Source organism: Portunus trituberculatus, chromosome 25 (assembly GCF_017591435.1).
Source record: "Portunus trituberculatus isolate SZX2019 chromosome 25, ASM1759143v1, whole genome shotgun sequence".
NCBI classification, from domain to species: Eukaryota; Metazoa; Arthropoda; class Malacostraca; order Decapoda; family Portunidae; genus Portunus; species Portunus trituberculatus.
Genome location: NC_059279.1, coordinates 4127501 through 4153249, shown reverse-complemented (window position 1 = coordinate 4153249; position 25749 = coordinate 4127501). Strand labels below are relative to the sequence as shown.

The 25749-nt window shown below is 43.0% G+C and overlaps 3 protein-coding genes across 4 annotated transcripts; 1 reads left to right on the top strand and 2 right to left on the bottom strand.

Moving 5' to 3' along the window:
- Positions 1–342: 342 nt before the first annotated feature.
- On the bottom strand, positions 343–3448 carry LOC123508768. 2 transcript variants are annotated; one of them, XM_045262663.1, is made up of 2 exons: positions 3061–3448; positions 343–1194 (listed from the first exon to the last, which is right to left on the bottom strand). In XM_045262663.1, the coding sequence occupies exons 1-2, from the start codon at positions 3348–3350 to the stop codon at positions 1062–1064; spliced, it is 423 nt and encodes a 140-aa protein (XP_045118598.1). In that variant the 5' UTR covers positions 3351–3448; the 3' UTR covers positions 343–1061. The 2 variants fall into 2 exon arrangements, with proteins under 2 accessions (XP_045118598.1, XP_045118599.1); XM_045262664.1 differs by having other exon boundaries at positions 343–1143.
- An 11846-nt stretch (positions 3449–15294) lies between these two features.
- On the top strand, positions 15295–18793 carry LOC123508520. Its single transcript, XM_045262255.1, has 5 exons — positions 15295–15370; positions 15752–15958; positions 16099–16268; positions 16425–17718; positions 18102–18793. The coding sequence occupies exons 1-5, from the start codon at positions 15295–15297 to the stop codon at positions 18791–18793; spliced, it is 2439 nt and encodes an 812-aa protein (XP_045118190.1).
- Positions 18794–20851: 2058 nt separating this feature from the next.
- LOC123508706 lies at positions 20852–25655 on the bottom strand. Its single transcript, XM_045262577.1, has 3 exons — positions 25556–25655; positions 22928–23288; positions 20852–22306 (listed from the first exon to the last, which is right to left on the bottom strand). The coding sequence occupies exons 2-3, from the start codon at positions 23281–23283 to the stop codon at positions 22243–22245; spliced, it is 420 nt and encodes a 139-aa protein (XP_045118512.1). The 5' UTR covers positions 23284–23288; positions 25556–25655; the 3' UTR covers positions 20852–22242.
- Between the last annotated feature and the right edge of the window lie 94 nt (positions 25656–25749).

Sequence of the window (25749 nt, the reverse complement as noted above, 5' to 3'; positions counted from 1 at the left end):
TGATTCCCCTACGAGACGAGTGGTAATACGTGTTTCACTTACAAGACATAGAGACCAGTATTCTGAAGCGCTCTGCTCTCTCACCATTCCTACTTTCTAAAGGCTTTAGTTAAAGATTTTCATGTTTTTAAGGGTATTTTTATGATTCTGGTGATGGACTGACAAGATTTCTAGATTATTATTAGGAGAAACTGTCTTGAGAACCCTGCTAGTCTTCTCTATGGCCCTAAAAAACTGTCATAAGAGACCAAGGAGTTTCTGAATATGGAGGACAGACAGATCCTCTCCATCTTTATCTTCCCCCTAAAGTACAATGTATATGGACTAATGAAAGCAACCACGTAAAGCAAACATATATCTTTATTTAAATAAGCAAAAAGGCACAAAACTTCAGACACCACAAGAGGGAGGCGCCAATGCAACCAACAAATCTAGCTGCCTTAGGTGGGGAAAGCCTCATGGAGAACAAAAGGGAGCGACTACACTCCCTTCAGATGTAGACGAGAGATAAAGAGACGAAGAGAGAAGGATGTATTAGAGAAAGGAAAGGATATCAATTACATGAATTAGTAGGAGTTAAACAGAAACACGGAAGGGAATGAAATGATGTTCAAACAGATTAGAGGAAATAAATCACTCCATGTGGAATACGAAGCGTTTAAAGAGAATCCAAATGCACTAAGAGGGAATGAAAGAGGAGAAAGAGGAGCTAGACAAAACAAGAATCTTCTCAGAACAATTAAACGAAGAGAGAATTACAATCAGACAAACAAAACTGTACAAGAAAACTAAGGAGAATCAGAAAACATGAAAACAGAATCCAGATGAAAAGAAGAAGCAGTAAAATGGATCAAGAAACTACAAACAACTCATGAAATAAACAAGAACACGTTGATGCAAGCCAGTAGAAATATATCAGCAGGGGCGAGAGGCTGCAGCAGAAGCAGGATAACTGGACCACAGACGGAGAATCTTCAGTGGGAACGAGAAGACTCCGAAGACTCCAGGAAGGGCGGGAGGACATCGGGAAGGAGACGGGAGGACTTCGTAGACACCCAAAGCTAGTTGAAGTCGAGAAGGTCCTGGTATTTCTCGTACGCTTTCTCGATGGAGTCCAGGATCGGGAACGCCTCCTGCAGGGACCTGAAGGACGCCAAGGGGTCAGACACCATGCCCAACGCCCCCGAGCCAAGACTACGAAGACAAGATAGGGAGTTTACTCAAGAGGGACAAAATAAGTGAAGGGAATTGCCAATACAGAAGGCCAGGAAGACAACATGAATTAAATTAAGCCCTTCAGTACCATGACGCGTTTCCATATTCATTTTGGTTACTTTTTTGTGATTTTATACAGCTTCAGAAACTTATGGGGGGATCAGAATAGTGAAGACTGTGGCCATTAATCTTCTGACCTCCATAAACCCTTCATAATGTCAATAAAATGGTCTAATCGTACATAAAACTCATGATAAAAATGCGTCTCAGTACTGAAGGGGTTAATAGAGTTAGTGTACGAGGATACCATAAAGGGATGATTAAAAAGAGAAAAGAAAATCGTATCTTTAGAGTATTGGAAGACGTGAAGGGAAGACTAGGCAGAGGAAAGAATGGGGTAACTTACAAAGAACGGAAACTATCAAGGGAAGACTGAAAGAGAAGTGCAAGAACTGTAGATACAAAAAGAGAATAGTACAATAATGACTTAAGAATATAGAAGAGTATTTTACTAGAAATCTGAAAACAAATATAAACCACCACCACCACCACCACCACCACCACCACCATCAACAACAACAACAACACTCTCCATTTTTACACCCTTTCCTTCCAAGCTCTCCCTCCCAGCCTGCCTTCTGCCTGCTTTACTCTCCCTCCCTCCCTCTCTCCTTCCCTACCTTTCTCCTCTCCCTTCCTCCTTCCCTTCTTCCTTCTCTGCCTCGCCTCGCCTCGCCTCTCCAGTCATCGTGGAGTGTTTGTACATTAATATCATGCTTGTTTTATGAATATTTCAGTACTAATATGATTCCAAAATAGACATTGGACTGATGGAACTAATAAGCATCTCATTAATCTTGTCTTAACTGAATTAATATCATAAATCTTATTAACATTTTTATCATGAATTTTTGTTGTGATTAGACGGTTTTATTTACATTAGGAAGAGTCTATAGAGGTCAAGAAGATTAATGGCCAGAATTTTCAGTTTTAATCCCCACTTAAGTGTCTGAATCTGTACAGAATTGCCAGAAAGTAACCAGAATGAATAAGAAAACCCGTCATGGTTATTCACTGAGATGAATAGAGTGCTTTAAAAAACTAGGTAAATTTTATGAACATGGATAAAAGGCAGGTATGTTTTCTTTTTCTTTTTTTTCGAGGTCGAGATTTCATGTGTCCTTGTAGCTTCCCTTACTTCCTCATGATGAAAGATCCCCTAACGCAGTTCTGAATGACCCACCACGTTCAAGGGAATAAGTGTGAAAGAAAATTTACCGTTTATCCCAACATGACCCATCAGATGACAAGATCTCCATATTGTCGCAACCACGAGGACCTAGACACCCAAAGGAAGAACAACAACAACAACAACAACAATAACAACAAGGAAAGATAGACAATCATTCCCAGTAGAACAAACCAAGATAGGGTAAAATTAACACAACAGCAGATTTTTTTAATGCAAGAAAGAAAGCCGGCCAAGTGCAACAAAAAAAAAGGCTTGTTTGATTGCTAGTTTCTTTACTGAATAGAAGTCAGCCAAAAGTCTTGGACAAATGTCTTGAAACCTCCTCTTAACCCATTCAGTACCATGACGCGTTACCATATCCATTCTGCTTAATATTTGGTGATTTGATACAGTTTCAGAAACTCAGAAGAGGGATTAGAATAGTGAAGACTTTGGCCTTTAATCTTCTGACCTCCATAGACCCTTTCTAATGGCAATAAAATGGTTTAATTGTACAAAAATCTCAAGATGAAAAGTGTCCCAGTACTGAAGGGGTTAAAATAAGTCACCTCACACAAGAGCGCCAGTAACACCAACACCAACAATGAACTCACCGCGACTCTATCAGGTTGGTGAAGCCCATTTCGTCCCTCATGTCCCAGGCGTTGTGGGCGAGGCGGTAAAGCAGCGGCGTCACCATGAAAGACCGTCTGGAGGCTGCGGAGGCGAGAGCGAACACCAGCAAGTCGTAGAGAAGGATGGCACCGGCGACCACCAGCAGGAGGGCGGCCACTGTTGTCAGGTCGAGGGACTTCACGGCATCCTTCACCTGATTCTTGAACAAGTCAACACTTGAGGCCAGATCCCCAACGAAAGATGTGACTTCTGAGGGTATGTTAGGCATGGCGGTGGTGGTGGTGGGGGTGGTGGTGGTGAAAAGGGAGAGTTAACGTTTGTGAGAGTATAACGTAAGGGAGAGTAAGTTGTGCTTGTCCAGTGAGAGTTCGCAGGCGACTGATGGCTGTGTGTCTGTGTGTCCCGTCATATACCCGCTGCCTATCAGAGGAGGAGGAGGAGGAGGAGGAGGAGGAGAAGGACAGGAGGTGTAGGAGAGGATATAATAAAGTGGGAGGAGTTTACCTTTTCCTCCAGATCCGGGAGAGCTGGAGGAAAGGTGGGAGAGCCAAAGAGGGGGGGTCAGGGAGCGTCATTTGAAGGGAGCAGTGATGGTGGTGGTGGTGGCGGTGGTGGTGGTGGTCGGCTGGGGGGAGAGGAAGGGACAAACAGGGATGGAGGGGGGAGGGGAGATGGAGAGGAGGGAAAGATAGCCCGTGGAGGAAAGAGAGGGAAAGAGAGTGCGAGATCCGGGAGAGAGGGAGAGGGGGGGAGGGGAGCGGGAAGGGTGTTAACAGAGAACATTCATCTCTATATATCTCTCTATTATTTTTTACATTAATTTAACCCCCCGCAAAAAAAAAAAAAAGATGAAAAGAAAAAATTGTCTGATACATGTAAATAATGAATGAAAGGAGACAAACAAAATCACACACACACACACACACACACACACACACACACACACACATGCAGACTTTCCTTACATTCATACAAACACACTCTCTCTCTCTCTCTCTCTCTCTCTCTCTCTCTCTCTGTGTAGCTCTATTATGTATTTATTCCCTTATCTCTCTATCTATCTCTATCTCCATTTCTATTCACTCCCATTCACTCCTATCTTGTTATTCAGCTCTATCTTCTATAACCTCACATTTACTCCTATCCTATATTTAGTTCTATCTACCTATCCAATCCTACCATGTTATCCAATCTCATCTTCCTATTCACTCCTGCTTTCCTATTCACATTGTCCTACCTTCTTTTAGTCTTATTTAGTTGTTTTCTTACTATCTTTCTATTCACTCTATCCTTCCAGCTCCTCACAGAGACAGCCACGCCAAAGCACAGCAAGCCACAGCATTCTTCAGATCAATACACTAAAAAAAAAACACTGGTTACTTTCTCTCATTTCCCTCCCCGCCAGACCACAACCAAGGCAGTCTGTCCGGGTCCCCGCCTTCCCTGCCTCCATAGTAAGCGGCCTGGACCACTGAGCCGCCCTTTGTCAGTCCACTCACGCCCCAGTAACCAAGAGAGGCCACTCGCTTGCTCCTACACGAACTAGGAAACTGGAAAAATTAGGGAGCTGACGAGAAATTGGACTGGAAAAAGTAGTAGTGGGTTTAGTTTAAAGGATGGGATAGTTGTTGTTGTTGTTGTTGTTGTTGTTGTTGTTGTTGTTGTTGTAGTGGTGGTGGTGGTGATGGTAGTAGTAGTAGTAGTAGTAGCAGTAACTGTAGTTTTAGTAGAGTTTCAAAGCGTTTATTTTACGTATTCAGGATTCTATTTATACTCTTCCTTTCATCACAACAGTATATAAAAAAAAAATCCTTGTCTTTTTAGATGTTTGTTATAAAAAACTGTTAAATTGGAAGTTATTTTCTCATTACATTGGTTAGTTTTTTTCTTTTTTTCGTAGGATTCAAAATGAGTGTTGTTGTTTTAAAGTCTGTGCATTATTTATTCAAGTTTAAGTGCCTTTTTATTTATTACATCTAATGCCTTTTTGGTTTACAAGTAATAACAACAACAACGAAAATAAGAACAACACAAGAATAACAACAGCAAATAAAACTATAGAAATACACTGAAACTTTGACTTACTTTAAACACACACACACACACACACACACACACACACACACACACACACACACACACACACACACACACACACACACACTAACACAAACCCTCACCAACACACATACACACACACTCACTAACATACATACCCTCACACACACACACACACACACACACACACACACACACACACACATGAAAAACCAAACCAAAATATACCCAACACACACAAACATACAAATAACACTAAAAAACAAAACAAAAGACATAACGAAAAAACATCAACACATCACGGAAGTAACAGCAAAATAAGGGAGCATAACAACAGCACAACGACACTTAATAACTACGGATGCTGACACACGAGAGAAGAAGCGAGGTGTTGAGAATCTACCCAGAAAGAGAAAGTTTAGCCTCCAAGCGGGACAAGGCCAGGCAAGCAGAGAGACGGCCTAGGGCAAAGTGTTTGGGGGCTCAGAGTAGGCCTATTGGTGACCCTCAGGCCACTAGAGAGGGAGAGGGAGAGGGTGAGATGTATAGGAGGCAGGGACTGAGAAAAATGAGTGAGTTATGTTGGGTAAATTCTTAAAAGAGAAGAGTAATGAAAGGAGAGAAAGAAGGAGCACTGAGAGAAGAGAAAGAGGAATGTATGTATGAATGTATGTTGGTGTATTCTATTTCTGACATCGTTACCACAAAGTCTCCGGCAAAAAAAAGGATCATATTCTGAAACACTGAGCGGCATCACAGGCTGAGTCTTCCGCTGCCCTCCAGTCGCTGCAGCTGACGGCCTCTGTACCGGTCGTCCTCGATGGCAGCAAGAACTCGACTGGTTGCCTCAGTTGACCTTGAAAATGAACAATTGCATGAGAGAGTTTGAAAGTTAATGAACAGCTCTCTCAAACTATTCAATTACTTTTTATCAGGATTTAGTAGAAGTTATTAAGATTTTTTAATATTTTCTTTTTTTTTCAAGACAGTAGAGAGATGAGAATAAGGAGAGCCTCAAAAAGATGCGCCACACAAAAGGAGACAGGGAGTTCAAAGGCAGATCAAGTCCATAATTACCCAAGCAGTAAGAGAGGGAGATGTTTTGAAACTTGACGTGGCGAAAGATACTATTAGAAAAAAAACTATCCTGATATAAGCCTGACTGATACAACCGCAAAACTGTGTGTGTGTGTGTGTGTGTGTGTGTGTGTGTGTGTGTGTGTGTGTGTGTGTGTGTGTGTGTGTGTGTGTGTGTGTGTGTGTGTGTGTTAGTCATTTTCTAGCCTCTATCGTGATTAACCACTTTATAGTACTTGGACGCATTTTTACCATGAGTTTTGCTTGTGATTACACGATTTTATTAACATTAGGAAGGGTCTATGGAGATCAGAAGATTAATGGCCTGAGTCTTCACTATCTTATTACCAACACATAAAATCGCAAAATAGTAAGCAATAATAAACATGAAAACGTGTCAGGGTACTGAAGAGATGAACACTTTTACTATAACACCAAAATAAATCACCAATATTCTGCTTTTTTGCTTTGTCTTTTCATGCATTTCTTACAACAAGTTAGCTTCTTCTGACAGTACACGGAAGCGCTTTACCTGTACCCGAGGAGGTCCTGCGGAGATGACAGCCTGGTCCTCCTCCTGCCTCCCATGATGGTGGTGGTGACGTTTCCCTCGTTGTTTGAGTTGACAGAAGCCAGGTCCATGAGGAACATAATGCAGTCATACACGATCATAGAGATTATCATAGTGGACATCATGAGGCCCGCGGTGGTCCATCCATGTTCCTCCGGGGGAAGAAGGAGCTCATTCATCACGTCCTGGAACCAATACCAGATATCCCACTGCACTCTCTGCGTCACCGGCATGCCTCACACCGCCTTACTCTTACACTCTCCTCCTGACGAAGCTGTGGCCGCGTCTTATATACCTCCCTTCTGGTGCTGCACTCAGAATCTTGGCTCAAAGTAGAGTTTTATGATGTATTACGTTGATTTATGCCTTTCCTAATGCTCCTTTTGGCCTGTATGTTCTTATGGTAAGTTACAATAATTCAGATAACTTTCCCTATCCCTTTCCTGAACCTCCCTCTGTTCCCGCACTAAAACTTGACCTGATTTTAGACTTTACGACAAGATGGGATGTATATTGTACCTTTTACATTGCCTCCCGTGTGCTTCCTTTTACTATTGCACTAAAATCTTACCTAAATTTGAGCTTTATGAAAAGTTATGATCTTTTCTTACCCTTCCCTATTGCTTCTTCATGGCCCTCTGCGCTCTGCTTCACCAATTATTACCCTGTATTTTAGCTTTTACGATAATTAATGATGCTCTGATGCGACAGGGCCCAAACCACACCAGGAAAACGAGCTGCTCTGAATCACCAGCGTTTATGAGATTCTTCTGTCGGGTTTTTGTATGAGAGAAAAGAAGCTTCACCAGGAAATCAATATGCAAGCCCTCCCTTCACTGTGCTTAATGTGCCAGTTATCAGGGGTTAGTGGCCCTTTATTCCCCCTCATCCGTAAAGAAGGAGGCAATAAGCGTCATATTAAACATCCACCAGTCATTCTGCGGCCGGGAAACTATGGCAGAGGGACGGAGACGAAGAAAACGGGAAGCATTTTGTCGAAGAAGAGCGGAAGGTAGCCCCAGTAATGTGAAGATTCGCCTCAAATCAACCTACTTAGAGAGCCATACGGACTTCGGATGTGTGTCACTGTTATACTTGCTGTCTTTACGCGATGTGGAGTACTAGGACAGGGTAAAAACAAGCCAGTAGCGGGAATTCGAGATAGATACAAGGGTTTTTAGGACATGGCGGGGATGTGAAGGTAAGGAATTATAAGAGAAAGTAGCGTAAGAACAGGATGTGTTGTTTTTGGAATCAGGGTGAAGAGAATGGTAGAGGATAATGACAGGAGAGCACAGAAGACGAAAGAAGAGATAATAGATAGAAGAATGGTAAGAATGCATGTGAAAAGACAGGAAATTAGAAAAAGATGACGGAATGTGGTAGAATGAAAAGAGTAATGATTGAGAATAATGATAGAGGAAAGGAGAGATGTACATGCATAAAAGAGAGGTGAGGAATAGAGAGAATGGAAAATTACAAGGGGATGGAATGATTTAGAATAATGAGTAATGAGAGCTAGCCATCCCTCCCCCAACACACACACACACACACACACACACACACACACACACACACACACACACACACACACACACGTCCTTACAGATACATGGTGAAGGACGCACACAAAGAGGAACATCAACAAGCGAACAGTCACGACACTCCTCAATTTCACACAATCAATGGCGACACAAGAGAGAGAGAGAGAGAGAGAGAGAGAGAGAGAGCAAAAAAATATATACTAAAACACATAAGAGACCCAAAACAAATCACCAACAAGGACTTTGAAAAAAAAATAATGAAAGAAAGAAAGAAAGAAGACGACGAAATTTTGAACACCTCAGAATAGGAGAGAAAATCTTACACCACCACCACCATCACCACCATCACCATCACCATCACCACCATCACCACCACAACCACCACCACTACCACCACTATTAAGTTCATTCTATCTACAAGCACTTTAGGACAATGTACGGAACACTTAGGAAGAAACATCCGGGTCTTTTTAAGGTGTTTACAATCACACACTTTCCTGAGGCTGAGAGGTGGAAGGAGAAGAACAAGAAGGAGGAGGAGGAGGAGGAGGAAGAGGAGGAGGGGGAGGGGGAGAGAAGGAGGAGGAGGGACAACTTGGGAGAGTGTTTCGATAGCATCATGTCCTCCTCTTCCTCCTCCTCCTCCTCCTCCTCCTCCTCCTCCTCCTCCTCCTTCTCCTTCCATTCCTTCTCCTTCTCCTCGCCCTTCACTTCTCAGGGTGTGAAGGGCGCGGATTCAAGGGTGGGAAAGAAGGAACTTGGAGATAATGTAGATAAGCTGATAGGAATCTAACAAATTTATATTACTGGTATTAAACTTTTTTTTTTTTCCTTCTCTTGTGTTTGTCATCTTTTTTTCACGAAAGATTTCTGTGATTGAGTTATTACTATGTTTTTCGTGTTGTTTCTTTTCAAGCTGTCTCATTTTCTTTTTCTCTCTCTCTCTCTCTCTCTCTCTCTCTCTCTCTCTCTCTCTCTCTCTCTCTCTCTTGTTTTATCTTTCGTTTTTTTTCCCTTATTTCTTTATCTTATCTTATTTTAGTGACGTTTTATTGCTTTCGAAAAGATCATCATCTACAGAACAACAACAACAACAACAACAACAACAACAACAACAACAACAACAACAAATAAAACTAAAATAAAAATAAAACTAAAATAAAAACACACACACACACACACACAGAGAGAGAGAGAGAGAGAGAGAGAGAGAGAGAGAGAGAGAGAGAGAGGGGATAGAACGGCCCTCTGAATTCTTTCCTGTGACCCTGACCTCAATATTTGGACTCCCCAGGACTTCAGAGTGTCGGTGAATCCTTATCCTTCGACCCAACAGAAATATAAACGAATAAATAAGATGCAGAAAATAAATAGATGATGAAATAAATATGACTCGAAAAAAATATATACGATTGATTATCTCCTGTCTTATCTCTTCTTCATTTTCTTTTTTTTTTTCGTTTTCTTTTCCCTCCCCTCCTTCCTTCCTTTCTTCATTCCCTTCCTCTTTCCATCATTCTCCTCTCCTCCTCTTCTTTTCTGTCCTTCCATCTTCTTCTGTTTTTATTAATATTTCTCTTCTCTTTCTTTCCTTTATTCTTTTTCTTCCTCCCTTTTTCTTTCTCTTCTTGCATTTTATTCTCTATCTTCTTTTTTCTCTTATTCTATCCTTCCTTCTTCACTCCTTTTCCTCTGTCTATCGCTTTTCCCTCTTTTCTCTTTCCTCTTTCCCCCCCTTTCTTTTCTGAGGGAGGAGTTGAATGGAAAAGAAGAGGAATGGGAAGGGAAGAAAGGAAGCATGGAAGAGATGGAAAAGCAATGTGAAACTGAAAATGTAGGTCAAGGAGAAGAATGAGAGGAGAGAGAGAGAGAGATGATGAAGAGGAGAGATTACGAAAAGAGAGAAAAAGGACATTTTATCGGTTTGAGGGAGAAATACGTATATATATATATACACGCATGAATTATGAATTGGTAAACACACACACACACACACACACACACACACACACACACACACACACGGCCCGGTAGCTCAGTGGTTAGAGCGCTGGCTTCACAAGCCAGAGGACCGGAGTTCGATTCCCCGGCCGGGTGGAGATATTTGGGTGTGTCTCCTTTCACGTGTAGCCCCTGTTCACCTAGCAGTGAGTAGGTACGGGATGTAAATCGAAGAGTTGTGACCTTGTTGTCCCGGTGTGTGGTGTGTGCCTGGTCTCAGGCCTATCCGAAGATCGGAAATAATGAGCTCTGAGCTCGTTCCGTAGGGTAACAGTGAATTACACACACACACACACACACACACTGGCTAAACTGTCACTGGTTCTACTGTTACCGGTTCAACTAAGAAATTTCCTCATTTTATGTAGTTATCCATAAGAAAAACTTCATTTTCTATGAATTATTATGCTTTCTTAGGATAACTCTTTTATTTTTCATTTAACATATCGTGCTTGCTTGTGACAGTGACGTAGCTGAGGTGGGGTGGAGGGGTCGGCACTTTTTGGGGTGACACTTTTGGTCCTCACATTTGTCAGCTTTAAGTTACTAGCCCTGTTCATGCTATTGGTAATTAGGCCTGGGCACAGCTTGATACATAGGCCTAGATGTTTCTTTATTCAACTATACGGTTGTGGTAATATTAGTAGGAGTAGTAGTGGTAGTGGTGGTAACAATAGTAATGGTAGTGGTGGTGGTGGTGGAAGTGATGGATCACACACACACACACACACACACACACACACACACACACATGATTCCTTCAGATGGTAGGAAAGAGACAGGCAGACACATTGGTTAAGCTTGCCTAATGGTTGTTACATTAAGAAAAAAAAAAACCGCATAGTAACAAGCCGTAGCCTGGTTAAGACATTCCTGATCAAAATGTCATCTAATTGTTATTGCGCATCTTTCCAACAGTGAGGAACCAGCAGGATTCACATTACTATATCTTGTATAATTACTATTAATACGAATATAATTTCAGGACAAGTTATACTACCTATTTATGCAGCAGTATCAATACCATTCTGATGGCAAACACTCTTTTCAAATAATAAACTATTTTTACGGCAACTGTGGTTACGCTGATGCAAACATCGTCACCATGGTGCTACCACCCTCCTGTCTTTTTCAGTATTTCGTGGTGGCAGTAGGTGGGCGAGATAGCAGCTACTACTACATTAAAAGCCTCTGCTTGACTTGATACGGGATTTCAAGAATGTTTTTACGATTCTAGTGATATATTAACAAGATTTATTACAAACGGCTGTGGTTGAAGTGACACATAAGGGATTTCACGAATGTTTTCAAGATTCTGTGACAGAATAACAACAGACACCGCCGCCATCTTGAATCACTCATTTTATTAGTCATTTCTTGCCTTATCTTTCACTATTATACGCCTGTCTTGCCACAACATAGAACTGTGTCACTAAGCTTTCATATCCAGCGTTCAAACAGCTGCCATGGGCAGGTATAAGTTTGGTGAAGGTTTAAGTGAGGTACAAGGGGAGTTGATCCTTCTGCGGCCTCGCCGCCTTCTTGGATATGCCTTGCCCACCCTGCTAGATTTTAGGATTATTTTCCTTTTTCGTGGACAATTTATTTGTGCTGAATAGTAATATTTGATGCTTTTTACAAGTTGTGTTTGAAATGTTTTCCATGCGTGTGTGGGTCTCAGTATGTTGTTGTTGGCGCTGTTATTGTGTTAAATAAGGTGAAGGGTATTTTTGGGCGCCAAATTTTCAGGAGCATCCAGGGAAAATTTTTGTTTCAGCATTAAAGTGTTACTGTTTGCAAACAATAGTTGGTATGTTTTGATGTGTTTCGCTATCCTGGTCAATGGAATTGGTGGAAGGTAGAATTATTCTCTAACGATGTTAATGTTCCAATAATAGTTTTGTAGTTACCCTGTGAATGGTTTATTTTGGGCTCTAACTCACACCAAAGTAATGAAAAAGACTGTTCATAGTTTTTGAAGTGTGTTTCCTTTCTTTGAAGTGAGAATGAGTGGACCTTTTTTTTTTCTATGGGGGCTCAACGTTCCAACAATATATTTATAGCTCTCTAGAAAAATCTTTAATATTACTGAGGCCTTAAATTTCTTTATATTCTTTATATCAATTAAAGTATGTGCCAAGTCAGAATATGTAAAGCATTCGAGTCTGGCGATGTTTTTTTCGAAGGGTCATTTTCAAAATAATTTAAATACCGTATATAAGCCCGCCAGGCCAGGCCAGGGCTGTGATGTCATCAGCCCACCGCCCAGGCCAGGCCGATCCGTAGTGACATCATCAGTACAGCGGGTCAGGCCGTGACGTCACGATGGTGGGAGCCTTCCAGCTGCCTTCCCTTCTTGGCTCTCTTCGTCAATATGTGTACCATGATTTACTGTTTCATATCGTATGTGTGTGTGTGTGTGTGTGTGTGTGTGTGTATATGTGTGTGTAATTCACCTCGGTCGCCTGCTGGTCACCCAGCCAGTCTTCCCCATTACGGAGCGAGCTCAGAGCTCATAGACCGATCTTGTAGGGCTGAGACCACATCAACACACTCCACACACCGGAAAAGCGAGGCCACAACCCCTCGAGTTACATCCCGTACCTATTTACTGCTAGGTGAACAGGGTCTACAAATTAAGAGGCTTGCCCATTTGCCTCGCCGCGCCAGGATTCGAACCCGGCCCTCTCGATTGTGAGCCGAGCGTGCTATATATGTGTGTTATATATGTGTGTGTGTGTGTGTGTGTGGGCGCGCGCGTGTGTGTTTATGTTTTGTTCTGTCTAACATTTGATATAAGCTAATGCTGTGTGTGTGTGTGTGTGTGTGTATGTGTAGTGTTGATGGGGGGTACAAGGTAAGCACTGGCTCCACCACCTGTGACACACCTCTCTCCTACACAGACCCATTGTCTTAATTATTTAAGCACCTTGCCATCAGATCAATGCTGTGATGAATATGTTATGTAGATTAATACTGTGTGTGTGTGTGTGTGTGTGTGTGTGTGTGTGTGATTCACTTTTTGACGAGACAGCCAGACGTTTCCCTACGGAGCGAGCTCAGAGCTCATTATTTCCGATCTTCGGATAGGCCTGAGACCAGGCACACCACACACCGGGACAACAAGGTCACAACTCCTCGATTTACATCCCGTACCTACTCACTGCTAGGGGAACAGGGGCTACACGTGAAAGGAGACACACCCAAATATCTCCACCCGGCCCGGTCCTCTGGCTTGTGAAGCCAGCGCTCTGAGCTACCGGGCCGTGTGTGTGTGTGTGTGTGTGTGTGTGTGTGTGTGTGTGTGTGTGTGTGTGTGTGTGTGTGTGTGTGTGTGTGTGTGTGTGTGTGTGTGTGTGTGTGTGTGTGTGTGTGTAATTCACCTCGGTCGTCTGCTGGTCACCCAGCCAGTCTTCCCCATTACGGAGCGACCTCAGAGCTCATAGACCGATCTTCGGGTAGGATTGAGACCACATCAACACACAACACACACCGGGAAAGCGAGGCCACAACCCCTCGAGTTACAGTCCGTACCTACTGCTAGGTGAACAGGGCCACACATTAAGAGGCTTGCCCATTTGAGCGTGCTAACCACTACACTACGCGGTGTGTGTGTGTGTGTGTGTGTGTGTGTGTGTGTGTGTGTGTGTGTGTGTGTGTGTGTGTGTGTGTGTGTGTGTCCTAGTACCGGTGGCACCATCAATATGTTCTGGTGTGGTTGAAGAGAAACACCGGGGCCTTTCCCTGTGTTTATTGTAAGATACAAAGCGTATTGAAGCTTGGTAGACTTGGTAGCCAGTAGCCGTGGAGGCTTGAGAAGTAGCCGGTGGCTAGAGCGAGACTTGTAGTCGGTAGCGGCTAGATGAAGCTTGTAGTAAGCGTGATGATGTAGAATTACAGTCTAGACACTGGATTGTGACTGTAGACAGTAGACTGTAGAGGTAGACTGGCTGTGCAGAACAGCATAACCAGTCAAAGAGAGAAGGCAAACGGATTGCCAGGCGGAGCGTGAGTCTGTTCCCGAAGCTGTGTTGGGAGCGACTGAATGCGGCGTCCCGGACTCCCGTGGGGTCGTAGTACATCATACGGTAGAACATTACATTACTCCGCGTTAACAAGGTAGTGTCCATCATATGTGTGTGTGTGTGTGTGTGTGTGTGTGTGTGTGTGTGTGTGTGTGTGTGTGTGTGTGTGTTTGTGAGTGTGTTTTCTTTTTTTTTTCCTACTTTCATACTGACATGCATACAAGCACATGAACAAGCATTTACTCGAGAAGTGTGTGCGTGTGTGTGTGTGTGTGTGTGTGTGTGTGTGTGTGTGTGTGTGTGTGTGTGTGTGTGTGTGTGTGTGTGTGTGTGTGTGTGTGTGTGTGTGTGTGTGTGTGCATGTATAATTCATATATATATATATATATATATATATATATATATATATATATATATATATATATATATATATATATATATATATATATATATATATATATATATATATATATATATATATATATATATATATATATATATATCTCTCTCTCTCTCTCTCTCTCTCTCTCTCTCTCTCTCTCTCTCTCTCTCTCTCTCTCTCTCTCTCGTAGTGAAAGTTGGTTTTAAATGCATAATTATCGCGTAGTTTAGCCTATGAAACACTTTAAAACACTTTTGATAAAAGCCTTTCAAAATCCTTGAAAGCACTCCCGAAAACCATCAGAACAACTTCCTCTAGAGTCTAAGTAAATGCCAAGACTGTTGACGAGTGCCTCGTTTTTTCACCGGTCCGAGGTGTGATCGTGACGCCGTGACACTGATACATATCTCAAACGCCTCCTTGCGTATTCATATCGGGTAATTTGCTTCCTAATACCATAATTTGTGCAATCCACTTATACCTCGAGAAATATGAAACACACTGCGAGACTCTACTGGCACTAATACGACAGTTAGTACGAGACTGGTCTAAGTATGGAGAGGTACCTTGGTTTACCTGTGCGCCTCCTCCTTGCCCTCATCTGTGTCCTGGCCATGGTCACTTCCAAAGGTATGATTATATATTCGCCACATTTATTTCTATGCCCGAGAAATTAAAAGAAGCAACAGCAGATAAAAACAAAGACACTCAAAACAAACCTGTTATAATTCCTCCCTTGGTCACTGAGAAAGAACATTACCCAAATGAAAGCTATCAATTTTCTTCTCCACAACCTTACCTACGCCAATCAGTGGTGCACCTCTGATCAGTGACGGTGCTACTAGAGGAAATGGGACATTGTGGACGTTTTTTGTTATGTTTTATTGTTTTTCTATTTTAAGAGAGTGGAAGCTTGTTGCCTTTCTCGTCTGTCTCATTCGTCCATTCTACATTTGATGTCTTTCTCTTGCTATAGAACTTTTCATTCCTTCCACCCTCTTGCATTCACAGGCGAGTGTGTGGTGGTGGTGGCAGTGGAAAATTCGCTAGGCTCCCTGTGCAAGACCTTCCCCGAGGACATCATCTTCCCCGAGGGTTTCCCCAGCAAGAACGCGACCTCTGTGGGTGTGTGTCTGCTGGTGAAGCCCGAGTTGACGCAGAGCGACTCACACAGCTACATCGCGTCCTTTAGGACTACACATGTCCTTGTGAATGTTGGTAAGGAATTGTGGTGGTGGTGATGGTGGTGGTGGTGGTGGATGATACTATCTGTCTCTTCTTCGTCTTTCTACTTGTTCTTCAATTTATCTGCCTGTCTGTCTTTTCTTTTCATAAAGACTTATACCACTTGTCCCCAGGCATCACCTCCTCCATCACTCTTTGGCTGGAGGTCAACACTGAGAGGCACCACCTGAACGACTCCCTGAAGGCCGAAGCTTGGAACATGCTGTGCATGGGCCTGTCTGCCGCCCATGACACGCCCACGCCCATCCCCGAGGAGGAGCACCCACATTCAAAGGCATACGAGGTAAAGGGTATTGGATAAGTATACGAAACTGAGGAGTCTCTTTCGTCTGTCGGTGTGCCTATCTATGAGTATACGCAGGCTAGTTTCATGTAGTGGGGGGAGAGGGAAGTGACGCATGGTAGCAATTATGGATGTGGCAGCCTGTTTCTTCTGCAGATGTGGGCGTCCCTGCAGGGTGTCACCCTGGACGTGTCTCTTGGTGCCAATATCACAGCGTGGGAGGAAGATGTCTGGGTGTGCGTGGGCACCCGTACCTCCTGGAATGCCTCCTTCACGGGGTTCGTTACGGGTGTCACGCTGAGAATAGGGGAGAGGGAGCTGACTCCCGACAACTGCTCCCTTCTGTTGGACGCCAACCAACTGACGATGCCACTCAGTGAGTCCTGGAAGACCAGAGGCCCTGTCTTCGCCTTAGAGGAGGACCTGCTACAACCTTGTGACACACCCATGTTCACGCTGGTGCTGCGCGAGGCCTGGGGCTACGACAAGGCGCTGCGCTGGTGCCGCAGCTTGGGCGGCCACTTCCCCATCGAGAAGGAGGTCACAGCAAGCCTGGTGATCTCGAACTGTACCTCTGAGGAGCATTTGTCGTGGACGACCGACGCCAGTGAGATTGCTGGGAGCTACGAAGCCACCTGCCCAGTGCTGTTGGCGGGCGGCGGAGTGGGTCGGCGCCCCTGCCTCAGCGAGCTGGAGTGCAGTCTGTGCCTGGTGCCATTCGGCCTGCGCTACACGCTCTTCGGTCCCCGCACAGACTTCAACCGGCACTACCGCCTTAGTGAAGGGCAAGACGGCTCCTTCTTCTTCCAGGGCACGACCAGCAACATCACGCTCTCGGCGGCTGGCTGGACCCTGCAGTCCAGTCTGCACCGCGGCAAGCTGCATCTCAACGGCAGCTGGGGTGTCATGGGGCGACGCGACTGGCGTTCTGTCTACAACCCCCAAGCATCGAACATCCTCACCTTCACGGTGTGCAACGCCATCCAGTTCGCCTCCAACGACGGCGTGTGTCTGAGGCGCAGCGAGCGCTGTGATGGATACGTCCAAGCCCCAGACAAGAGTGACGAGAAGGAGTGTGGCAGCAGGCGCCTCCTGCGCATGGACGAGAGCTATGATTCTAGCGTCATGCCATTCATTAGTGTAGAGGGCGCTAGGTATATATACTACAGACTCAGCGTTAATGTGGTGAAGAAGATTGACGCTGAGGAGGACTCTGCCACCCTGGAGCTCGCAATGACCCTGAAATGGGAGGACGGCAGGGTCAGGTTTGTCGACAGCAAGATATTTTATAACTACTTCCCCTGTCACCTGATCTGGACGCCAACCATCATGATGTCTGCAGGGAACATTAACGGGCCGTCCGTGCAACCTGCAGCTAACATTACCATGTGCTACTTCTTTAAAGGCTTCAAGGATCGTGAAGAAGTTCAGCTGGATGACCATCTCATGGGTGAGTCTTGTGCGGAGATAGGCTGGGTGGGCAGGAAAGGGGTAAAGGTGCTGGTCGGGGTGAGACTGGAAGGGATAGCTTTAAGCAGAGGTAGTGTTTGGGTTTGCACGCTTTCTCGTAAGTGTTTTTCCTTGGCATAATGAAGAATTAGACTATGTGATAAGCTCACACAACACAGTTGCAAGTAATAAACTAATGCTGCTCATCCTCTTCCTTCCACATTTCTTCCCTCACTGTCCACGATATTCCTTTCCTTTCCTCTGTTCTGCCTGATTTTTTGCTCCTCATCCCCCACACATTGTTTCTCTCCTTGCTTATTGCGCTCCATTCCTTCACTTCCTCCCTTTGCTTCTCTGTCTGTCCACCTTGTCTCCTCAACACAGGCAGGTACGTGACCAGGGCCAACATCTCGCAGAGCCGCAACTTCTTGGCCTCGTACCCTTGCATGCTGCGTGTGTCCAGATATCCCTTCGGCAGGTACATGTGTAAACTCGCCTTTGTAACAATGCACCACAAGGTTCACTGGAAGTCGAAGGATACCAATGTGAACCCACATACTATTAAATACGACGGAGACCACGATCTGCTCGACTACAGACTGGAGAATATAACCCTACACGTTCACGATAGAGTGTTGACTCTCACCCTGCACCTCATTGGCCAGCCCGACTACCATCTGATCAGTAACTTCCTACCTAGTGCCCTCATGTTCTTCATCTGTTATTCCTCGTTCTACTTCCCCATCGCGGAGTTTAGCGGAAGAATGAATGTCTCGCTAACATCTCTTGTGGTTCTTCTCGCCTTCTTCTCCCAAGCGACTAACTCCTATGTGAAAACACCTTATTATAAACTCATTGACGTGTGGTATGTACTGCTCCTCTTGCTGTGTTGCCTGGTGGTCATCGCTAACGGGATTGTCAATTCTCTGAGGGTGCAGCGCGTCACGGCTCACTCTAATCTGGCGAAGAAAGTGTTGAGGGCAAAAAGGCTCAACAACGGATGCAAGATTGTTATGCCTATCTTGTTCGGACTTTTGGTGTTTGTGTTTGTGCTGTTTGCCACAGACACTATTTGAAGTGTGTGTGTGTGTGTGTGTGTGTGTGTGTGTGTGTGTGTGTGTGTGTGTGTGTGCTCACATGTACATGATACAAGTACTGCTACTATTACTATTACTGCTACTGCTACAGCTACTACTACTGCTACTGCTACTACTACTACTACTGCTACTACTACTACTACTACTACTAATACTGCTACTGCTACTACTACTACTACTACTACTACTACTACTACTACTATTACTACTACTGCAACTACAACTATTACTACTACTATTACTACTACTGCTGCTACTACTACTACTACTACTACTACTACTACTACTACTACTACTACTACTACTACTACTACTACTACTACAGTCTGTCTACTCTCAACTGGCTTCTTGGTTTCGGTTTGAATGGTGTCCCAGGAAAAGCGTGGTTGTCAGACCTTAAGGAAAATCTCGAGCTATCCTTGTAATAAGTACGTTGATCAAAAGAAAACAAGTATTATTCACACCAAATTAATTACTTCATCAATAAGCTACAATATGTTTTAAATCCAGAAACCATTCAAAGTAGACAGACTACTAGTACTAGTGTTCATTGTAAGAGGCAACATTTTTAAATTTAGCGCTTGAGTTGTTGCGACAATTTTGCCAATTACAATTATAAGGGCTTATGCTTAAGCTTTACATGTTTATAGTTACCATATAAGTATAATGTTATATGGGACAAGTGTGAGCATATTATTGGAAAGGGAATGATATCTATGAATTCATGGGTATGTGGTGCGCGCCGCGATTTGAGACTATTCACTACTCAGTATGAGACAGTGTGGCCAGATCAAGGAGGGACAGTGTTTGAAGGGCGCTCGTGTCCTGTCGTATTAACCCAGATTTTGAGTGAACCAGATGGTGCCACGAGCCGGAGCTGTCCCTGTGTGTTGGTACAGGGTTGGTGCTCGCAGTAGGTGCTCAAAGAGACCAGGCACGGCTCAAAAGAACCACAAACAGTTGTATCTTGGTGAAGGACGCACCCACCAATTGTGAACTTGCCACCTTTGCACAGTATCTGTGGTATGGTCGCCATCTTGCCGTGCGTACTCACTTTGATAGATATAGATGTGAATGTTAGCTCACTTATTTTGCTCTAACATTGCGTTTGTGTACCATTTATCTTTTAAAGGAAAACAGTATTACATAAACAAACAACTTAGTCCTATACGCCAGCTGCTCGGCGGTAACTAGGAGAAACAGCAGCCAGTGGTAAGATAATTTCCTTTTCATTTGTTCGTATAAACCAAGGCCGGGCAACATCGTCGGTTGTGACAGTGCAGTGTGCGAACATCAGTAAGTTGTGAAGAAAAGTAAGGCTCAGTGTTACTTCTTAATCGGATTTTCTAGCAAGTATGTTGGAAGGAAAGGTTAAGGAACACGCAAGCTTCTGTGAGTATTGTTGATGATACTGTTTTGCTAGTCTTTGCCTCCTGTTTCCCTGTACTATTAGTCTTTTCAGTGCAGGGTCACATTTTTACAACGAGTTTTGTGTGTGATTAGACGATTTTATTTACATTAGGAGGTTAAAAGATTAAAGTGCAGAGTCTTCACTATTTTAATCCCCACATTTGATTCTGAAGTTGTATAAAATCACCAAATAGTAAGTAGAATGAATATGAAAAACATCATGGTACTGAAGGGATTAATGACTTTGATACTAATGTCCTAGTGATGAATTCTAGTGGTTGGTGTTTTCTATTAAGTGGATTTGTTGTAGTGCAATGGTCTTTTCTTAATCTGAGGTACATTGCCGCTAATTGAATACTGAAATTAATGTTTGTTTAGTTTCAGTGATATTTTGTGTTACGGACGTGGTGTTCTCTTGTTTGATTTATGATAATGTATGTACATCATTTTCTGGAATTGAAATTTTGTTTTATTTTCAAGATTATCCAGTGGTATCTTTTTATATTAGTCCTGCTCTTCCTGTTCTTCCTACTAATGGTATTACGATTATCATTATCATTGTTATCACCATTTTTATTGTTACTATTATTAATATTGTTGTTATTATGCAAAGTAAACATAGTAACTTGGTCACGATATCATTTTATTCCCACCGAGACAAGTATAAAGGGACTAGTCACTACTGAGGAACAATGTAAGTATTAACAAGTGGCGCTCTCATCACGAAAATGATCCGCTGAAAACACAATAATAAATAACAAAAGCATACATCAGGATAAATAACAATAAATTAATATACATACAGAGAAGAACGTAAAGAAGGAACGGGCAATCAAGCAAGCAGCCGCAGACGTGTTGGTCCTAACGAGGCTGTTGTTTGTGAGGTATTGCAGTCAGTTGAGCTTCACCGTTCTCATCTCCCATAGGTCGTCAGGCGTGGCTCGGGAACCAATCACAGGAGAGCATTTTGAGACGTCCATTATTAGTCGAGTCTCTTGTCGTGGTCGAGTTTGTGAATCCTTCCGATAGATGGCGGTGAGTGGCAGCAGTGTTCCGGTGGCGTGAGTGGCAAAGAAAACAAAGGAAGGAATGAAGCAGTTACTCGTATGTCATTCTAAATCCTTTCTTCTTTCTTCTTTCTTCCTTTTCTAACTTTCCCTCACGTTTTTCCTCTTCTGACTACTTCATGTTCTTTGCTCCTCACTAACTCACTCTTCAGTCAGTCAATCAATCAGTCAGTCAGTCAAGTCTGTTATTAATCTCACCTTTATTCTTCATTTAGCCAGGCAGCCAGTCAGTCAGTAAGTCAAGTTAGTGAGTCGAATAGTTTCATACTTGTGTCACGTCTCGCTTTGTCTCTTGAGTCGATTGTTGAAGTGGAAAGGATGACAGGAAGGAAAAAAAGTGAGATGGACTAACGAGAGGTGAATTAAGACAGGAAATATGACAGAACAAAGAAAAAAAAAGGGAAAGGAATAAAGATTAGAGAACAAGAAATGATAGAGATATAGATAAGTAATAGAAAAAAAAAGATGAAAAGGAAACACGATAAAGAAAAAGAAAGGGAAAGACTAAGAGATGAAATGTAAACCTTAAAATGAGTGTTTTAATAGACGGAGAACAAAGAAATTACATGAGACAAGAGAGGAAAGCAAGGTCAGTGAGAAGAAAGAAGGGAAATATGAGAAAAGATTAGAGAAAGGAAATAGAGATGAGATAAAAATGTAAATCTTAAAATGAGTATTTCAATAGACGAAAGAGAACAAAGGAATTAAATAAGAAGAAGAGGAAAACAAGGAGAGACTGAGAAGAAAGAAAGGAAATAAGAGAATAATATTAAACAGGAAGTAGAATGAAAAATAGACTAAATGGTAACAAGGAGAGACGAAAGATGATAAATGAATGAGATAGGAAAACAAACGAAAGGACGTAATGAGTGAAGGAAAGGGATGATGAGAGGTAAAGAAGGGTTAATGGAGAGGTCTTAACAGGTAGGCCTTATATACTTTGTTAGGCCTTTACTCATATTTCGTATAGGTCTGAGCTAAAGCCTTCAGCACTGGGGATAACACGTTGAGGGACCTGTGGAAGGGAAAACACGAATGAGTAAGGAAATTAATGATAAAAGAGGAACACGTAAAATGATAGAGCAATGATTTTTTTCTATGCAGGAGGAAACCAGCCAAGGGCAACAAAATATAAAAAAAAAGACCTTCTTTAATCCTGGTTCCCTTAAAGAATGGTAAAGATTTAGCCAAGATTAAAGAACAAATGTATCAAATGGTTAGTTAGTTAGATGATTAGATGATAGTTAGATGGTTAATGTGATTTGTTTTTTGGGATGTTTAAAAGGAAGATTTTTTTTGGGGGGGATCTTGTATCAATACTAAGGGAAATGAATAAAGGGTAGATGAAAAATAGAAAATAAGAGAAAATAAATTCTGCTTCCACCCTCAAAGTAACACACACACACATCTCTCTCTCTCTCTCTCTCTCTCTCTCTCTCTCTCTCTCTCTCTCTCTCTCTCTCTCTCTCTCTCAAAATAAAAGAAAAAAAAAACATTTCCATCACTTCAGTACCTCATATGATCATTTAGGCAACACTTTCAATTCAGCCAGTCTACTCTAGCACTGCACTCCCGCTCTACCACCACCACCACCACCCACCCAACCACCACTACCACCACCACCACCCACACTCACCTCTTGGCGTAACTAGTGTAAGAGGAGTAGTAGTTGTCTTGGTCGTAGCCGTAACCATAGGCGTTGTAGTCGTCACGGGCGGAGAAGATATTAGCCAAATCAAAACCAAGAAGAGGCACAACGACTAGACCAAGGATGAGAAGTACGACCCCGATGACGACCGCGTATTGAAGTGACGTGGAGTTGAAGGTTAGTGTCGCTCCGTCGTCGTCTACGTCGAGGAAAGCGAAGCGAGGGTCACTTGTCTCCTGCTCCACCAGATTCTCCTTACTTAGGGCGCTGTTCACTGGCTGTTTCTGAAGGGCGGAGGCAGCGACGGCCAGATACAGCACAAGGAAGGCGATAGTCTGCTTCATTTTGCCTGTAGGAGTGGATGAAGGAGGAAAAGGGTTAGAATAGTAAGATTACCATATTTTTTTTCTTTTTTTGCTTTCTTTTTTTTGTGTGTGTATTAGCAATGGTTGTAAAAGAATGAGGGAAGGTGATATAAATTTAATGACTCTCTCTCTCTCTCTCTCTCTCTCTCTCTCTCTCTCTCTCTCTCTCTCTCTCTCTCTCTCTCTCTCTCTCTCTCTCTCTCTCTGTGTGTGTGTGTGTGTGTGTGTGTGTGTGTGTGTGTGTGTGTGTGTGTGTGCGTGTGCGTGTCATATATCACTGCCACCAGCGTACAAAACAGAGCCCGTAGAAGGGGAAGAGGTGAATGGGGAGGGAGTGGGAGGAAGGCGGTAGAGAGGAGGAGGAGGGGGAAGCAAGGACCAACACACCTGCCATCTAACCTTACCCAATCACACACCTGTTGGCCGTTACGTACCTGCAGATATGTAATTAACCACCTCACAACACCTGGGCTTGCGTGTGAGGACTTAAAACATTCTTATCTTCCATTTTAAACCCCAAAAAATAAATATTACAAAAAAAAAAATCTTAAATACTCAGGGAATTAAGACGTATTTCTATCTAATTTCTTTGACTCACTCGCGGTACGCCTCTGAGGAACAAGGCACTCTGGGTCTTGTGGTAAGGATAGGTAAGGGTTTAATTTCGATGCTGGCTTCTTAGTACTCGGCCTCAGTGAATAAAAGGGAATGGAATGGAGGAATTAGAAGAGTGAGTTTTGTGTTATCTGGAGCGTGGAAATGACTGAGTTTTGCTTCGGTTTGCTTTCTTCCTTTGTGTTCTGGTATTTCCGTTTCTCATTTGCGTTTTGTGCGTTATGTATGTTAGAGAGAGAGAGAGAGAGAGAGAGAGAGAGAGAGAGAGAGAGAGAGAGAGAGAGAATATGACTCATTTCATATCCAAAGACAATTTTCATTTTTACTTAAACTTATGAATATTTACATTTTTCTTAATTTTCTCTCATGTTTATCATTTATTTGAACACTCTTTCCAATTTACTGAGTACGTGTCTATCCATTCATTCATTCATTCATTTTCAGCACTCTCCATATGTCTCACCACCACCACCACCATCACCACTACCACCACCACCACCACAATTACGACTACCACCACCACCACCATTTAATCAACCATTGTCCGGTTCCGGTTACGCCATACTCCCGTTATTACGCGGTATGAATGCGGTTCCTGGTTCGCCCTGTAGCTTATTGTGCCTTATTTGTGTCACGGAGGCAAACAAAGACTACGGCTGTTTACTCTTACTGTGATTAAAATTTCGAAATATTCACTTATGATTTATCTCGTGATTGTTTACCTTAATTCACTAATCAATGCAGTGAAGTAGTAAGTCTTTAGAACACGTATATGTATGGATAAGGATGCTGAGTAGGTATATAGGTATGGTATGTATAGAGGAACTGCCACGTGCTGATCTGATGGCTTCCTGCAGCTTCCTTTATGTTCCTTTGTGTGTTTTGAGAGTGAATATAAGGTACCTGAAGGGTGAGTCTGTGTTGGTATGAGTATGGTTTAGAATATTAGAAGCTGCAAGAGTTCGTTAGGCCTGCACGTGGCAATTTATGTAGGAATTGTGCACGTGTGGTTCTTATGGGTTCCTTCAGCTCCCTTTCTTTTCGTGTGTGTGTGTGTGTGTGTGTGTGTGTGTGTGTGTTATGGAAGGAAGTGGTTTGCTGTGTGAATATGTGTCTTGTGTTTCTCCTTCTATTCGACCGTTTATATGAAATGTATGTAATTGTATAAGATTGTAATGCATAGTGAATTACATGATCTGATATCCGTTCTGGGTTTTTCGTACACATAAAGCAGCTAAAATGTTCATGATAATTGCATACCAAAGACAACGTACTAAAAGTCATCTTCATGCATAGTTAACTCCTTCAATACCATGACTCATTTCCATATTCATTCTGGTTACTATTTGGTGATTTCATACAGCTTCAGAACTCATGTAAGAGATTAAAATAGTGAAGACTCTGACCATCAATCTTCTGAAATCCATAGACCCTTCCTAATGCCAATGAAATTATCAAATCGTATACAAGTCTCGAGGTAAAAATGTGTCCCAGTACTGAAGGGGTTAAACAAACACATATCTAATCACATAAAATAGACAGAAAAGAACAAAGAAAGCATTAAAACAAACCATTACTCAATTAACCTCATACTTTCACCCTCACCACCACCACCACTACCACTAAAACACCTCACCTTGATGAAGTGGCTGACGGAGGTACTGGAGAAGGCGTGTGTGTGTGCTGGGAAGGCCTGGGAATGATTGGTGGCTTCTGTGGGCCGCGGCTGGTTTATATACGTACGTCACGGGGCGGAGGCGGAGGGTCAGACAGGGATCAAGACACGAGAAGAAAAGGAGGAAGAAGAGGAGGAAGAGGACGAGAAGAAGG

Excerpts from the sequence above, each read along its gene's own strand:
- LOC123508706 (XM_045262577.1), bottom strand. The coding sequence starts at position 23,283 with ATGAAGCAGACTATCGCCTTCCTTGTGCTGTATCTGGCCGTCGCTGCC. Across the intron at positions 22,307-22,927 it reads TACACTAGTTACGCCAAGAG|GTCCCTCAACGTGTTATCCC; the intron begins GTGAGTGTGGGT and ends TCCCTTCCACAG.
- LOC123508768 (XM_045262663.1), bottom strand. The coding sequence starts at position 3,350 with ATGCCTAACATACCCTCAGAAGTCACATCTTTCGTTGGGGATCTGGCC. Across the intron at positions 1,195-3,060 it reads ACCAACCTGATAGAGTCGCG|TCTTGGCTCGGGGGCGTTGG; the intron begins GTGAGTTCATTG and ends TTGTCTTCGTAG.
- LOC123508520 (XM_045262255.1), top strand. The coding sequence starts at position 15,295 with ATGGAGAGGTACCTTGGTTTACCTGTGCGCCTCCTCCTTGCCCTCATC. Across the intron at positions 15,959-16,098 it reads ACATGTCCTTGTGAATGTTG|GCATCACCTCCTCCATCACT; the intron begins GTAAGGAATTGT and ends ACTTGTCCCCAG. Across the intron at positions 16,269-16,424 it reads CACATTCAAAGGCATACGAG|ATGTGGGCGTCCCTGCAGGG; the intron begins GTAAAGGGTATT and ends TTTCTTCTGCAG.